Consider the following 17,713-nt stretch of genomic DNA (forward strand, 5'->3'; position numbering starts at 1 on the left):
TTATGAATCTTTCTAATTATTTTTTTATGATGTGGTAACGAATGACTGAGTCCAATGATACTTGTCCGGCGGGACGGAAAAAATGTTTATAATGAAATAATTTTTAAGTTGATAATTTTTCATATTATTTGCACATTTTTAATAACACTAAACTCTTAGCTTGCATAAAATCACGCGCTCTTTCCTGCCTATACCTGCCCTCTGTGCCCTTGCCTCCCGCCCATTCCTGCGCGCGCTCGCATAGCAATTCCTTATCTGCTTGTGATCCTTTTATTTTCGTGATCTTGCTTGCTTCGGACAATTAAGTTTTTTGTCCCTTTTGGATCACACGTCATTCATCTCTGTTATCTCTCACTTGATATTTGACGGTAGCTCCCCTCCTGTTTCGTGATTTATTTCGCGGTTCGGTTCGTGGTTTACGGTTCGCGATTCGGATTGTACTAAAAAATTTTTTTACTTTCATTGATTTATTCATCGATTGATTTCTTAATTTCGGTTGTTTCGTATTTCTACATTGTAGTATTCAAATTCAAATATTAGCGCTCGAGATTAAACGCGATGATTTTGATTAGAATGTGCAGGTTAATATAAAATTCTTTACAGTCTTTGTATATAATTTTTTCTATCTCGCTTTCATACATTTTTCGATTGGAAAAATCAATCACGCGCATATCGATGAGACATCAAATGCAAAATTAAGTTAAATTTTAATTTAATTAATATTTTATTAATGAACGTGATTATTTATCTTTTTTGATATAATTAATGCGCTTTTATTAACGATCGTAACGATTCGTAATCGACCGTAACGTTATAATCTGTCGGCTTTTAATCAGCCGATATCGAAGGAGCTTGATTCCTTCTCGTTCTCTGGCTGATATACAACCAGAATGGATGGCTATGCAATAGGTAAGTCCAATTTGGCCAACAACATTACAGGACTTACGCATGACGTAAGATAAGGTCGCATTAAATTGCGAGCGCTCCATATTTCTCAAATTATCGCCCATTTTTCATATTTTGCGCAATCGCGGTTATTCAGATATATAGTGCAATTATTTCGATATATCGATGCACATCAAAATGTTGAGCATAATCTTTTAAGTAATTCAAAACTTCTTGATGGCTCACGCAACTGGGTTCTTGCCTTTCCATTGTAATATAATCCGGAAAATTTGCAATTTTTGCTGGTAAATTCGTTCTATAGAGAAAAATAAGAAACATTAAAATGTAAGGAAACTAAGGAACTAAATTTTAATAGTTATACGTTGTTAAGAGATATCAAGTACCTATATCTATGTGCTTCAATACCGAGTTATTACCATTATTTTATAAATTCAGTTATAGAGCATGGTAACTTCAAAAATTTACGAATCTTTTACGTTGTAAGGATTCTAAATTTAATATTTTTGAAAATAGTCAAAGCGTTGAATTAGTTATATCAGGATAAAATCTTATAAAATTTTACAATGTTAAATGTCGTTTGAGTACTCCGATAATATAGTTTTTTAATTTCGTTTTTTTAAATGTCGTTTGAGTACTCCGATAATATAGTTTTTTAATTGTAAATTAAACATTTAATGTGAATTTAATATGAACACAGATTTAATATAATAATATTTTAACAAGTTGTTTTAATACATACGTTATAATAATACATTTCTTGAAAAATGCGCAGAAATTTCCATTCCGGTTTCCATTTTAATCCAATATCGAAATAATATGACATCTGTGTATGCACCAGGCGAATCTTTATAGCACAATTATCTCCCCATGAAGTTATACCGAGGAGAATATTATTACGCTCTATTGGTCCACCAAAATCACCCTATACCACATGAATAATGATTTGTGCTAGTAACTGTAAATATTAATTAATAATAATCGTTTTATTATGTTTTACATCTTACTTGACAAGCGTCTACGACTCCCTCTTTGAATCCGTAACATGCCATCCGAGGTGTCACTGAAAAATTTCTGCTTATATAATATTTCTGGCATAGTTTTCGTAATCTACACGCGGTACTGTTGCGCATTTCAGATTTGCCGACAGAGCTCCATCAACAGTATTATTGAATTTCTATATATTTTGTAAAAGTTTAAATTTTTAAAGACACATAGACATTTGGATATTGCGTGTTGCCGTAATTTTATCTCTCTTCATATGGCTATGTGTACAGAAAAAAATTATAAAAATATTCCTTGTCTCGAATTTACGTTTAACGAACAAATCTTTTAAAGCAATTCAAGATTAATAATTTTACACTAATGGCAATTGTGGGTATGTTATATCGTAATTTTTCAAAGTAAAAAATACATTTTTGCTGACGATTCTTGCGGAAAGTCGTGTACCACGAAAGGCTGTAAAAAAAAAAAAAAAAAAAAAAAAACAGGAAAATCGAGAGAGATGTAACGAGAGAAGCACAGAAATCGTCAGAGCGGAAATAAAACAACTCGTCTTGATTTTCTCCGGGCATCGCTCCGTAATTACTGCGCAATTAACTGCGCGACAATGGGACTACGTCTCTCAGAACGACCCGCGAAATGAATTAGACGCTTTGTGCACCGCCAAATTAGGTGGAGATAGATTGAAGCCAACTTGGCTTGAAATTAAAGAAAGGGCTCATTTAAATTTTAAATTTATTAATTAGCTACGTACACATACTAACTCAGTTAGTATCACGTACATAATTAAAATGTCAAATAAGTGTCGTAAATTAACGTCATTGCAGTTTAGATGATGGCATCGAGAATATTCAATGAGGCTAACGGATGACCTAGTTTTAGACGTCACTATAACTCTCCGGGCTTCTGTCTAAATTATTCGATTCCAGACGTCTGATATATAATATTAATTAATAGACCTCCTCGATTTAATTGATGTCAAATACGTGCGTGCTGTGCATTATACACTAGCGAGCAACAGCGCTAACTGATGTATATATGGGCTAGCGTGACTGCTGGCTGACCACGCTTCGCAATAACTACTGCGAGATTGCAGTGGCTCTGTTCGCTACGCTCGACCACGAATAAACCTGCGCAGATGGTATAGGCAGGAGCAATACTAATAATATTGTGAATACGGTATAATCTGGTAATCAAAGCGAGAGAAAATGAGATCATTGCGATGTAATTAATGTTTCCTACGATGGATTCGCAGATTATTGCGTAACTTTCGTATTACGCATCAGCGAGAGCGGATGTACGCGCACGTCAAGCGAGACGTATAATTATAATTCAATTCCGTAATTGGGAAATAAAAAGGTGTGCTGTTTGCGATTCTCAGAGAATTTAACGTAAAAAGACCGTGAAAAAAAAAGTCAAAAGCGATAGGCGTAACGAGAGACACAAAAATCGTCAGAGCGGAAATCAAATAATCCGCTTTGACATTTCGGGCAGTATTGAGTTACACCGATGATACCATTACCGGATTTATCGTGCTACGGCCGCGGCGAATAACATGATCTGCGGAATAAACGACGAGTAAATAGTGCAATTACACTACCGTCTCATTTTTTTCAATCCGCCAATTAATTTCGCGCGTGACCTGTTTTCTTAACAGTGACTGGTTCTCGTGTAACATGTATTCGTATCGCGAATCGAGCGAGGTAGCGCTGTTTATCTACGGTATAAGCTCCTGTCTAGGTGTTGAATTAATATTACAACGAGAGTCTATATGTGCAATGCGCGCCGCACACGCATGCATATTGTCGGAATTCTCCGTATGTGTGTGACGCGATGCCACGAACCACAGGCGAGAGATTTTGCGTCAGTTTTGATTCTGGTTCCGGTTTGCAGAGTCTTATACACCGTCGTCGTCATCTGTCGCGTGTCTCGTATCGCTCGCGATGTTCTCTGCGTTAAGTGCACCCTTCTCTGCGCCCGTACGCAAACTTATAAGTCGCATAAGTGGTCCATCGGCAGCAGCTGGTAATAATTTCTCGTAGAGCGAGACTACTGCTACTACTACGCTCTCGGGAGGAAAGTTCTGAATTTCAGGCTGACGATCTTTCGTTAGTGGTTGAACGTGTTATCACAGCGTGAGTCGTTAAAGTGAGAAATTCGTGCTGCAGTTGTTATTACAATGCTCCGCAACAGTTTGCTAATGCTCGCCTACGATAATAATCGTTAACACACGGGATTACTAATCTCTCTGGAACCATTTATAAAGTGCAGACTCTATCGTTTCTTTTATCAATATTTCCGCGAACGTGCAAACGACTCGCGCCCGCGTCAATGAGTCACCGCCTCTCATTTCAAAAACCCAAGCACGTACTTTCCGGAAGATCTCTAGGAATCGCGCGACGCAGAGAGCTTTGGCAATTACGCATACCGCGAGCGCTCTCGCGCGACTGTTACAATAACGTTAATAAAGCTCCGCGCGATACGTGTGTGGGTAACGAAACAAAGTAAAATAATTAGCAGCGTCGCGGCGTCGGTGGGAATAGCGTATCGACGAGGCGGTGCTTTTCCCAATGCGCCCGCGCGCGCGCGCGCGTGTTTTCACAACAAGGACAATATCCTAATTACATCCGCCGGGATGGCGTTATACGTGCGGGTTAACTTCCAATTACGCGTGTCCAGGCAGACGTTGACGTATAATTACGCGCCGTCGCCTAATTTAATTGACCGATTACGATATTCGTATACGTCGTCGCTCGCGACAACCGCCCGCGTCGCGCCGCGCGCTACCATTCGTGACGCGCGGCTGGCAACGACGCGCCGTTACTACTGGAATGTGCGGGGCGGTTTAACGGCAGGTCAGGCCTATGATTTACGTAGGCGGAGGGATGCGGCGCGGACCGAAGCATAATGCGAGCACGGTAAAGCTCGATGATCCGCATTAGGCAATAATACCGCTCGAGCGCGGAGGAATTACGGAGGAGGGGGGGCTACCGTAAAACAGACAAATCGCCGCCCGCGCCGGCGCGGCGGCGATCGCGGGCCGCAGTCGCCTCGGCGCCTGAAATCGCTCGCCTGCGGCTTGCCTGCCATGCTAAGTTATGTCGAAACGACGTTCGCCGTTTGATTGAATCAGCGTTGGCCTCATATTTCAAGTCGGTGAGCAATTAGCAATTATAGCCGTACCGTAACGAGCATCAAATAAGGGAGGAGGACGATTTTTCATCCGTGTCTTCATCTCGAGACAATTGCGCTCTCTGAACGGAAAAATCGCCGCTTTGTTAGAATTTGTAGCATAATCGTGATACGTGATAGGCTTTTTATTAGTTTCGTATATTTTATTATCAGCCCTTCGCGCGCGAGTCCTTCGAATGGCGAACCGCATATATTTCACGGCAGTGAAATAGCTCGCGGGCATTCAATTTATCGGCATTTCCGAGGAAAGCGGGTCGCACCGGGTGCGATATGTACAAAAATAATTTCGCGGTCACGCCCCTCGGCACACCCATGCTTTATCGAAAGTATCCGCGACCCGCGCAATCAAGAAAGTGTGACGGAGGCGGGAAATGCTCGTAGATATAAACGAGAATAGGAACACGGGTGTACAAGGTGGATTGGGGGCAAGCGAATGCGAGGGTGAGGAGGAAAAAAGAGGGAGAAGCAGGTCGTGCAGGAAAAAAGGAGACGGCGCGACGGAATTTTCCGTAGGGTGAGCCCCACTATCACGAAGTAGTAAATTCAACGCCGACTTTTCCCAGGGAAATTATAATTTTCCCTCTCGTAAAGAGCGACCCCGTGACGCTAATGCGAGCGTACATTAGGCGAGAAAAATAGCCCGGGCCGCGGAGACGAGGGAATTTGTATGAAGGCGAGACCGGCCCGTGGGTTAATCGCCAGGAAAATGGCGACAATGGGCACTGCGGCGCGTATTAAGAATCAACGATGCTCGGCGATGGTGAACCAGGTCCGGGCAAACGCGATGTCTTCGTTACGCGCCGAGAGCAGGGCGCCCTGCGATTCTTAATTTAGCTTAATAGTCTAGCAGTGCTTATCGCGACCTTTTATGGCAAGTACGCTCTTAAGAGTACGGTCGGAGTACAGTAGAAAATGAACGAATGAGTGAATAATATTTTATTATGCTCTAAGATAAAATTCTTTTAAAAAATTTCGAGAAATATAGAGGCAGAGAGAAAGAGAAAGAAAAGTAGTATTGAAAAAATTTATTAATCGATTTTTTTTTTAGTGACATGTTACAATTTTGTTTTTAATGCAGATAATTATTTTATTATGTAATGCTGTACCAAGAATATAGCTCGGCCATAATTTCTTGAAAAGTAATAGATTTTCACGAGTTTACTCGCACTTATATCAACATTTTTATATAGTAGTAATCTTGTGTACGGTATTGTCAATTATTGCTAGAAACCGGGATGGATACCTTCGAAGCTTAGGTTAGGTTCTGTACAATGGTTTTCTTGTAAAACCGTATAACATGCAGAAGTCGCCGCTGAAGAGTTAAGCCAATTTGGCTCGGAAAAGTACGTGCTTCGTGCAACGGAAACATGATCCACTCGAGCTTTAAGTCTCTTTTATAGGATTACCTTGGCGGCCGGCCTTGTAACCACGGTTTCGAACAACCGCAAACTTTCATACATACTCGTTACCCTGGGATCAATAAACCATACCATCATCGGAATGATCGGCAAGTAAACGAGCTCGTAAGTCCATTTGCTCGATCGACAATGATCCACTTGGACTTTGAATCTTTGCATTACCCAGCTCTGCGAAAGCTCCCGCTGCTTGAACACAGGAGCGTTATCCTGTTACAAGGACGAGGCGAAGGAATAATGGTTCACCGCGGTAACGTGAGGATCATTAATCGAACGGGCTACAACACGTGATACTATACGTATTATGCGAGAAATCAAGAGTTAGATCATCAAGACCACGTCGGCGGAGATGAGAAATATTTCGCGGAGATAACCCCGAGCTAATCTATGTCCTTCCAAAGTAACTAGTGAATTATCTGCCACAATTATACTAGACGTAGGCTGATATAATACGTGTAAGGTAGGAAAATATGTGTCTATAAATATTGAAAGTATTGGAAGTAGTTAACAGATTTCATTGCATAAAGGCGCACCGGACTTAAAATTTAGTGCTAAGTTTTGTCCATAGCATATAAATTAATTATTATATAAACACATTTTAGAGAGGTGGACCAATGTTTGACGTTTTTACTGATACTTCGGTCAGCCGACCGCGCTCGTACTTTTAATATTCGATAAAATAAACAAAATTTCTCGCAGACACAATAGATATACTGAAGAAACGGCGAATGTAAGATGACCATTAGATAAAATAATAATAATCGATCATAAGTAACTATATATGTCGCTTCTATCACTGCTATATGGCATGCTGCGATATGAAAGATCGACAACAAGAAACAGCCATTGAACGAGCACCCTTTGCACCCGACTTTTCCATCTCGGACATAATTTTTGGAACACGATGCGCCTCGCTATATACATTGACTTCTTATCTCTTCCGTCCCGGCGACCTCGATGCGAGAGGTTTCGAGTGAACGTTACAAAAACTTCTATCCCGGGAACACATCAGGAATCTATCAGCATCGACGAGGGACAGCTGACTTTTTGTCCGACCTTCTCGTATGTATTCGATCTCCGTGGAATTGCGTCAGAAGATTCCCTTAGGGTGGCGCGACTCTTAGCCCTTTCCGATCGAGACAAAATCAGGAAGACTTGCGACGAAGTTAACTATCCTTTCAGCGAGGTGTTTCTTTTGTCAAAGAAATCCCGTCGGAAGGATCGGTCCAGTGTCTCCTACAGGATACATTATGGAAGGACATTTCTTATCGCGACGTTTAACTTTCTTTCGGTCGACAACGGCAATGTATTATGCGCGTTTCAGGACGGTACTTCAAGCACACGTAGATTTAACGATTATTATAAATTCGAGAATAAATAATTAATGCAGAATGATCATTGTTAATTGCCGTATTAATTATTAAAGGTGTGGTTAATAGAGTCCATTACGCGTATGCAGGATTTGAGATTTAGCGCCAGGTTTCATCCATAGCAAATAAATTAATTATTACGTGGATATTTTTGAGCTTTAGACGGATCGATAATTGGCATTTCTATCGGTACTTCGATCATTTGGCCGACTAGTTCGTACTTTTAATATTCGAACGATGAAACTAATGAAATTTCTCGCGGGCGCGTATTATATATACATATATACTAAGGGAAATGGCGAAAGATAGGACGATATTGCGGCGGGACAAATCTCGGGTGACCTCCAGCAGTCTTGACATAATCTGGGCGAAATGCCGAGTGAGCTATGAATTCACGGGAGAGAAAAGTTTCGTAGCTCGGAATACCATTTAATCGATTCAAAGCGCCCTCCAAGTTCTTTAGACGTCGTCGTCGCGCCGCGTCGCCCCGCCTCGTCCCCATCATGTGGAATTCGCACTGTAGGAAGTTGGTCCGGATCGAGGAAAGTGTTCCAGATAGGACGTTGATGAGGGCCGCTCGAAGTTTGACGCAGCAATCGTCGCTTCGGAATGACAAGATTCCGTTCGAATGGAAGAGCAGCGCTGTTGGGATGAGGCTGCCCAAGCGTTTCTAGAAGCGGTATAATCGGCGGGACCATTTCCAAAGCGTCCTCTCTCTCTCTCTCTCTCTCTCTCTCTCTCTCTCTCTCTCTCTCTCTCTCTCTCTCTTCGCCTTCATGCCGTTTTACCTAGCGCTAGGGTTTTATCCGCGATGCGATTTCGACGCGCTAATGGATTTTAGCGGCGAGTAACAGCGAGTAAGCCGCATTCGGCGCGAGGCGCGAGCGGGAAGTTACGCGATTTTACCACGTCGATTTTTCAACGCGGCGGCGGATGCTGCATTCGACAAAAGTACCCCGTTGGCATTACAATACATTTCCTTGGTCGTAATACGAGCGAATTGTTAGCGCAAGTTACAATGAGGTAAGATCCACCACCTGCAGAGTAAGGAACAATTATACTCTGATTACTTTGGATATCATCGCAAGAAACTAACGGTGAAACTATCCGCCGAACTCAGTCAGGTCGGAACTTTTTAGATCGAAGATCTACAATTCCGAGCAAGAGATGTGGTTTCTGCGAATGCAGCAGTACGAGCAATAGAGAGAGAGAGAGAGAGAGAGAGAGAGAGAGAGAGAGAGAGATTGATTGATTGATTGATTAAATTTATTATGCCCAAACATCTGCTAAAGGGCAAAAATTGAAATCCCAGGTTACATAGATATACGTAAGAAATCATCATGGATACACCACAGTGGACCATATTGATGCATTCGATATACCTAAAGCTAAAATACATCAAAGAAGAAAGGATCTAAATCACAAGTACATAGATAAGAAATCATGGGTGCACTCAATGGACCACTGTGATGCATCCGATATACTTAAAACTAAAGTACAATAAAAGAAAAAGAAAAAGCATGAGCAAGAAGTAGCTTAAGTAAATTAGAAGGCGCCTAATATAATTTGAGCTAAGGTAACCGCATGTGCGCAGGCCTGATGCAGAATTAATGATGCACAGAGAATACATAATGATACATAATATAATACATAATTTTTAACTAATATCACGCAGCTACTAGATTGTAATTATTGCATTACTAAGTTCGCACCGGTAGAAAATCCTTGATGGAGCATAATAATATATAATATCCTTAAACTAATATGATACATAGTATAACCTTAACTAATATAACTACATATATATGCACAACGCAGCTACTAAATTATGCAACTATTGCACCACCAAGTTTGCACCGGTAACCAAAGAGATAAAGCATTAGCCAGATTCAGATGCTGACAAATACAAGCGGAGTAAGTTTTGAAGGTTGGAAGAGATGGTGCGGATGTTATGCTGTCAGGGAGAGAATGCCAGAAACGTATTGCAGAAGACGAAAAGAGTTCCAATATGTTGTAGTTCTGCAAGGCGGTATATGAAAGGTCTGCGACGAACCAGGAAGGCGATCAGATCTTCTAAGCGACGGGTCGGGCGAAGTAAAGAGCTCCCTCAGGTAGATTGGAGATTTTAGGAACAAGATACAATAGACCTGACAGCCGAGAAAATACAATCTCCTATTCTCAACTAAGAGCCATCCCAGTCGTCGCCTATAGGGCGTAATGTGTTCGTCGCGTTTAAGATCAAAGATATACCTTATACAGCAGTTTACTAATCTCTGCAACTTCGTATTCAGCTCATTGCTTAAACCATCGTAGACAAGGCAGCAATAATCAACATGTGGCATAATCAACGTCGTCACTAATTTGATTCGTAATTCGGTAGAGAGAGAGTTCTTGTTAATTTCAATTTGTACAACGCACAGTGCACCCTCTGTGATACATGCGAAATGTGCCTCTTCCAGGACAGAGTAGGCGTAAAAACAACTCCCAAGTTTCTCACCTCTCTAACAAAAGGGATAGGTACCCTGGTTCACCATGACAGGAGGCAGAAGGCCAAGGTCAATATTCCTAACATAAGCATTGCTAACCGTAAATCATCACTTTAGACTTGGACGGATTAAGTTTCAGACCATTAGATTCTGCATAAGCAAAGATAGCTTTTGCATCCCTAGAGATTAACTCCAATCCATGACGGATATTAGCCGGAGAACATGAGAGATAAGCTTGAATGTCGTCAGCAAATATCATGTGAAGTGCATGCAGCAATACTCCTCCTATATCATTAATAAACAGAGAGAATAATAGTGGCCCGAGCACAGAGCCCTGAGGAACGCCCGATGACGTATACAACCACTCCGAGAAGTTCCCAGCATCATCAACCACAGATTGACAGCGACCAGTCAAGTAAGAAAAAATCCACGCAAGAACAGCATCAGAAAAGCCAATCTCCTTTAACTTGATAAGTAGCTTGAGATGTGGAACAGTATCGAACGCCTTACTAAAATCGAAGAGGATCATAATTATAATAAGACCCTTATCAATCGCCTCTTTGATGTCATCGCAAACCCGCAGAAGAGCTGTCTGTGTATTGTGACATGGTCGATACGCAGACTGTCTCGGATTTATGAGGTTATGTTCAATCAAGTATTCAGTAATCTGCGAAGCCACAATCCTTTCAAGTAATTTAGACAGCTCTGGCAAGTTAGCTATAGGTCTTGTATCAGTAGGGGATAAGGGAATACGAATCTTCGAATGCGGGCGGATTAATGCGCGCTTCCATTGACATGGAAAAGAAGAAGTTTCCAATGAGTGGTTGAACAAAGTAATGAGATGCGCCGAGATTATAGGCCAGGCAATCCGTAGGATATAGAGCGGTATAACCAGCTGAACCAGATGCATAGAGTGGGCGGTCCCATTGAGATAAGTTTAAGGACCGTAGCAGGTGTTACAGTAGAGAACACAAACTCTGGTCTCTGGAATGATCGAGTCACTAAAGTAACAGTAGAAATAAAGTCAGTAAACAAGCAAGGTGGTTGAGCATTAGAGACCGAAACGTAGAATGAATTCAATTGACTAGGTGTAAAAAAGTGTAAAGGAGAGACTAAGGTTGACTTTACAAGACCAAACCGCGCCAGTTCTCTCCAAAGTTTAGCAGGATCAGTGATGTCTTTGAGAGAATTAAGTTGAAATTCACCTTTGACACGTTTGATGTCCGAATTAAGTTGGTTTCGGAAAAGTCTGTAAGTGGCATAGTCAAGCAGATCATTGGAGCGTCTAGCCTGCCTGTATAATTGGTTGCGATTACGAATTCGAGCTTTAAGCTCATCCGTCAGCCATCGCACCGGAGGCCTTTTAATTATAAATGTTCGCCTAGGGGCAAACACATCCAATGTTTGAAGTAGAGCTCCCGACAGTCTCGTACAAAGCCCCTCAGTCCCACCAACGCCTGGTTGGTCATCTAGTCCCACGCCCCTATCACAGGCCACGGCCGGCACAAGACCATCAATTACAGCACGAAGATGGTCACAGAACACATTACAATCAATAGATCCATATCTACGTCTCACAACAGTACGGTCAATGACCAAGTTCGCGGCCAGAGAGAGCGATAACTCTATGAGATCATGACCAGCTATAAACGGGCACTCAGATTTAGTAAATGACAAAATTTTTTCACTGTCATCCACCACTAGAACATCAAGCCACGAATCTGCGGAGGCCGTATGATGCGTAGCACCCGAATGAACAATATGCATTGCAATACTCGACATAAGTTCACGCAAGTGGTCAGCTTCAAAGTTGTTTGTAAGAAGGTTACAGTTGAAGTCTCCGCCAATAATTATGTTTTTATATAAGTGCGAAACACTAAGAAGTGCTTCTGTAAATTCATTTAAGAGAAGGCCTTTAGGCCTCCTATAGACCGATGCAAATAATACAGATTCATAATTCGGTAAACGGATCTCACAAATGAGATACTCAGGGGAATTTACGTCACCTCTTGCAGAAGTAGCAACAACTGTAACCTTCAGTGAGTTGTGTACATAGCAGGCAACTCCACCACCCCTTCTACCTACACGATCATGTCGAATCAGAAAGTACCCATCAAGGGCCACAAGATCATCAGTCACCTCAGCATTCAGCCACGTTTCGGATACAGATATAATGTGATGAACATTATCATTAAAGTGTAATCTTACTAAGTCAATGTGACCACGAAGTGAGTTTGCATTGAATTGAGCTACCCGAAGGCACTGTGTTAAAGCGCGATTAACAGCAGGGGATGCCGCGCAACGCACACGGTCATGTCAATTGATTTTAGCAAGGTCTGAGTCAGAGTCAATAAAGATAACCAGAGCGCCGTCAGATAATCTGACACATATACGAGACCCTCTCGTCCAAACGTACTTATAAGACCTCTCTTTAGCAATCTTTTTAACTCGCTGCAACAAGTCATACGCAGTCCTGGACAGCAACTCATTCACGTAGATATTTTGATTAGAGCCCCCGCTACATACCTCACTCTGCTTAAGAGACCGCTTCACTCTCTTACTAGCAATTACAACATCGCGGACAGCGCCAGAGGATAGGGTGACTATGAACGAGCCCGTACTACCAGGACTCGAAGAACCGTCAGAAGCCATGACTGTTTGCCGTTTCCGCGCCATAGATCTAACATTTAGAATGTGACTAGAGAGATCTGGGATATCGAGCACTTTAAGTATATTGCCGACCAACTCTGTAGGAGTAATCGACAACTCATTAGGGACTCCCGAGATAATCAATTTATTTTCATTCTCATCACGTGGAACGGACTGAGCGGCCTTCAAGTCCCGGACTTCGCGAGCAAGAGCTGAGCTCTCCTGTTCTAGCTTATCAATACGTAACACACTCTGGGCAACAGTATCCGTAATGAGTTCCAGTTTACTCAGCTTGTCATTAATCTCTCTATTAATACACCTTTGGTCCTCAATGAAAGCCGAGAGCTTGGCGTCAGAATCCTTCAGTTGGTTAAACAGTTTCTGCAGCAGCACGTTGGTTTCAGTCTGCCCCTGTAACTGCGCCTGCACCTGTGTCGCCGATACTCCACTCGCAAAGTCGAAAGGGTGTGCATTCGGTTCGCTGACAGGTGTAAGAGGCGCATCTAATGTGGCTGCAAGAGCTTTGCAGCACGTATCCGCATACTTGTATGTAGCATACGGTTTAACACAGCCAGGGTGGAACAGTTTCTTACACCTTTCGCACTCGAGTGATTGATTGGCGATCGGCTTCTTACATCTGTCACACACACGCGATTCCATGTTCCGTATGTAGAAAGCCCGTGTCACACGATGCAGCTAGGATGTCCAAATCACCCAGCAGCGCATGCGTACCAAAGGATGTCCACACAGCCCAGCCAATAGCAGCACGCAAGCGTATCAGCACGCAAGCGTATCAACTCTCGCCCACGTGACCAGATCAACGCACGCCACATGCACCACAAGCAGTAGAGTGTAGAAGGAGCAGATGAGAAGCACACATGCAAAAGGACCTCGCCACTCAATTAAGGTTAGGAAACCGGCAGCCTCTTTCAATCAGAATGAATCGTATGAAGGAGACAAGTCCCAAAGATTGATTTAATGCTTTCAATAAGCAGATAAAAAGCCTGCCTACGCCTGCAACAAAAGAGCCCGGAGGCAGTTTACGGCAGAGATTTATCTTTAAGAAGCGGGAGCAACAGAACAGACGTGCACCAATACTCACGGAGAAAGAGAGAGAGAGAGAGAGAGAGAGAGAGAGAGAGAGAGAGAGAGAGAGAGAGAGAGAGAGAGAGAGAGAGAGAGAGAGAGAGAGAGCGAGGAGGAGCACGCAGTTAAGAGAAAAACGAGAAAGGGGGATAAGGGAAAAGACAGTGCAGATAAGTAAGTTCATAAGAAACGGGCTGGAGAAAGAGAGAGGGTCAATCGGGTACAAGTACTTTCCAATAGCCCTCCATCATACGAGACGGGGCCGTTTTCCGAAGTAAAATATTAGGTTGATTCTAGGAGCGGATAGTTAAGAGCGCAAGTCAAACAATAGAGCACAAAGTGCCGCGGAGTTTCCAAGCTTTTGCGCGAAATTGCCGAGAAGCGGCGGCGGGAGCTGGCGGGGGACGAAGAAGAAGAGTGGATGGGCTCTCTTGCATGCTCCTACGAGTCCTACGAAGTAGAAGCCCCACGATAATGGGGCGAAGGGGGGCGCTGGTTGGATACGATGATAGTTAGTCCGCCGCGCAGTCTACTCGAATAGATTTCATTTTCTCGAGCTTTCGGGCGTGGAACTGCTTTCTGCGGCAGCGAGATAGTTACATGGAGGTAGATTCGGCATTATATGTGACGCGGCGAGAGAGAGAGAGAGAGAGAGAGAGAGAGAGAGAGAGAGAGAGAGAGAGAGAGAGAGAGACCCCTTGGAATCTCCATCTCCCATGTCTGGAACCTAAGTAATTAACTAGCCGACGAACTGCGCCCGCGCTCGGGCGAAGATGGAAAAGCGAACGAGGAAGTTAGTTCGGCTTCGGTTTAATATCTTGCGGACGCTCGTCAAAGTTCAGGCGCTTCGTTCCCAAGAAACGGACGTCGCCAGTGCGTCCTAAACTAGGATGAGCCGCTCGCTAATAGCCCGTTCCCTTTAAGCAGCACGTCGCGGCCGCGAGATTACTCGTTCGCAACATTTTATCCTTTCCGGCTGCGGGCGCCTATCGAGCTTGCTCCAACATGCCGCGTCTCGGATGCGCGACACTTTTATCATTACGTACTTACACTTTGATTACAGTCTTTCGTCGGTTACGACGCAAATTATCTTTCGATAGCAGACGCTCGAGATTAACTAGTTTCTTTTTTAAAGAATCTCGAGATATTTTTTTCATCCAAACGTGTGTTATTCCATCGTAATTAAATGGATTTACAAATGCTTTGATAACATGCTTTGATTTAAATATGTCTCTTATATTACTACTTTCGGTATTAAATTTTTCATGGATAATTTCAATATTTTACGAACCGTCTACAATTTTTTCTATACATTTTACTTGAAACATTCTTCTTTAGAAGATGTATGTAATATATAAAACTAATTATTTTTTAAATTATATTATTTAGTTGCTATATAAAGTTCTTATAAAACATCTGATTCTTATAACTCTTCTTGGCAATACAACACGTTGGGAAAATTGCGACAGTATTCATAAAGTTTTTCTCATGTTTCGAGAAAATTAAATTGCTTTTCGCCATGGATAGAATGCAGCTCGTAAATTATCCAAAGACAGCGGGGAGGAAGGTGATTTGCCTGATAACACCGGTGGAAGATGCTGCACAAATGGGCCGTGTTCAACGTCATGGGATATTTTGTGCGATGCATTACGACCGCGTCGCTTGTCGCAAAAGAGGAAAAATAAAGAAAATGGCCGTAATCGCGTGGCCTGGGATTTTTATAGCGCGCTGCGGGTCTCGTTTACTGCTATTGGTGTCGTAAATAGTATCGAACTTACAGATAGCTTCTGGTCAATAAAGCTATCACGGCCTAGTCATTGTCTCGGAAATCAAAGTAGTCTTCCCAGTGTTTTATGGCCGTTTTTAAAAGCCCTATAAATAATATCACAAATAACCTTTAATACACGTATGATGTCGCGACATGTGTGTACTGATAATGATAATAATATTTTTTACTCGCAGCGATTACTAAGCATCCGCACAAATAATTATCGACTGTAACTATGGTCAACAAAATGAGATGAATTAAAAGAGTTGAGAAGCCCGTCGGAAAAATCACGATTATACATATAAATCGAACTGTTAAAAATCTGAATTGTTAAATCGTTTAGTAATAATCAATACGTCAATAAAATAAAGTGCCGACGGGTTTGAATGTATCTACATAACTGTGTGAATATCGTACATTTTTATTTTATGAACTAAATCAACAAGTCAAATTTGTATACATAAAAATCGGCAATCGTATGAACGTTTAGTTTTTCCCGCTGGGGGTGTACGTGTCAATCGTCAATTTCCACGTCCCTTTTTTTTTATCAATAATATTTTCACCATAACGGAGAGAAGTGTGATTTTTGCGCAAAGCGTGACAGTGCAGCCTTTACTAACCGGCTTCGAACAATCCGCAGATCGGATTATTTTCTACCACAGCGAAGAAAGCGTCCGATTGGAAAAAAGTAACGTCGGAAATGCGAGACAGAAGCAAGGTAATTACGCATTCTCAAGCATGGAAATTACGTTGATATTTTTCGCATTTGTTTATTATCTATAATTGATACAAGAATGCACAATTGAAAGTAATTTTAGTATGTTTATTATAGGTTCATTTTAAATAGAATTACCGTTAATACGCGAAATCATTTGTTTTAAATCCGGAAGATTGATATTGGAAGAAAACTTTATTTTTGAAATTTTATTTCAATTTGATGAGTTTTTTAGTTAGAGTTTAGTTTCAACGTTTCTCGTTATTAAACTCATACAGGATATTCATACTGGATATTAATGCTATATAATGCTGTAGAAGTTGTTCAAATTATTCCAATATGATCATTTGTTTTGATTCTTGACGCATAGACAAAATGTAATATCGTCACTGCACAGCCGCACAAGCTATTTTCCGTTGAAAGTCTCGGTTGTAATACCGACTTCGCGAAGAATTCCTCAAAAAGACTAACGGAAATGCAAGGATAATCGTGAAGATTAATCTGCTTCGTGTTTGGTCCTTTATGATTAGAACTGCAGCTCGATTAATTTAAGCATAATTAATTCAAGCCTTAAGCGAGCCCTTATACTCAGAGGTGTACGCATGGAAATGGCGACGTAGCACTGACAATGTCAGCCGTATTCATAGAGTTTTCAGGCTCTTTGTGCGTGCATGAGACAGCACGCTATCAAAGTCTAGCACCCTTATCTCTATACACGTGTGTCACGGCCTGAAAGAGCGCGCGAATGAATAGCATCGCTGAGTTTTGGAGGCTCTAGGAAAGGACGAAGGGAATGCGCGGTCGTGTCTGCCGTCGTAATGTTATATCCGTAACGATCGGGACGAGGAAATTATGAGAAGATCCGACTTTATCGTTGAATTAACAACCGGTGAAAATACGTCAAGTTTGGAAATCGTGCTGTTAAAATCTATCCGGCTCTTAATTAAAATATCGAGCAATTAAAATCGCATATTCGATTCTTCGACCAGACATATACGTCGGGGAAGACGCCACCAGTAGGTCGCAGATGTCATTTTGTTTAATATTTCGTTTATTATCCAATGGAAGGCTTTCTAGTCGTAAAAGTGAGATTATTTAAATAACAAGTGACGTGGGCAAACTGCCTC

The 17,713-nt window shown here is 41.9% G+C and overlaps 1 protein-coding gene and 1 long non-coding RNA gene across 2 annotated transcripts; both read right to left on the reverse strand.

The window, feature by feature from the left end:
• Positions 1 to 393: 393 nt before the first annotated feature.
• On the reverse strand, positions 394 to 5,188 carry LOC143902970 (uncharacterized). The gene is made up of 3 exons (XR_013258551.1): positions 1,911 to 5,188; positions 1,646 to 1,828; positions 394 to 1,201 (listed from the first exon to the last, which is right to left on the reverse strand). It is a non-coding gene; the product is annotated as an uncharacterized LOC143902970 (long non-coding RNA).
• Positions 5,189 to 12,684: 7,496 nt separating this feature from the next.
• Positions 12,685 to 13,677, reverse strand: LOC143902941 (uncharacterized). The gene has a single exon (XM_077416202.1). It carries the CDS (start codon positions 13,675 to 13,677, stop codon positions 12,685 to 12,687), a length of 993 nt encoding a protein of 330 aa, XP_077272328.1.
• Positions 13,678 to 17,713: the final 4,036 nt, after the last annotated feature.

The sequence above is a fragment of the Temnothorax americanus genome, unplaced genomic scaffold, assembly GCF_048541705.1.
Source record: "Temnothorax americanus isolate GAGA-0224 unplaced genomic scaffold, ASM4854170v1 Scaffold42, whole genome shotgun sequence".
NCBI classification, from domain to species: domain Eukaryota; kingdom Metazoa; phylum Arthropoda; class Insecta; order Hymenoptera; family Formicidae; genus Temnothorax; species Temnothorax americanus.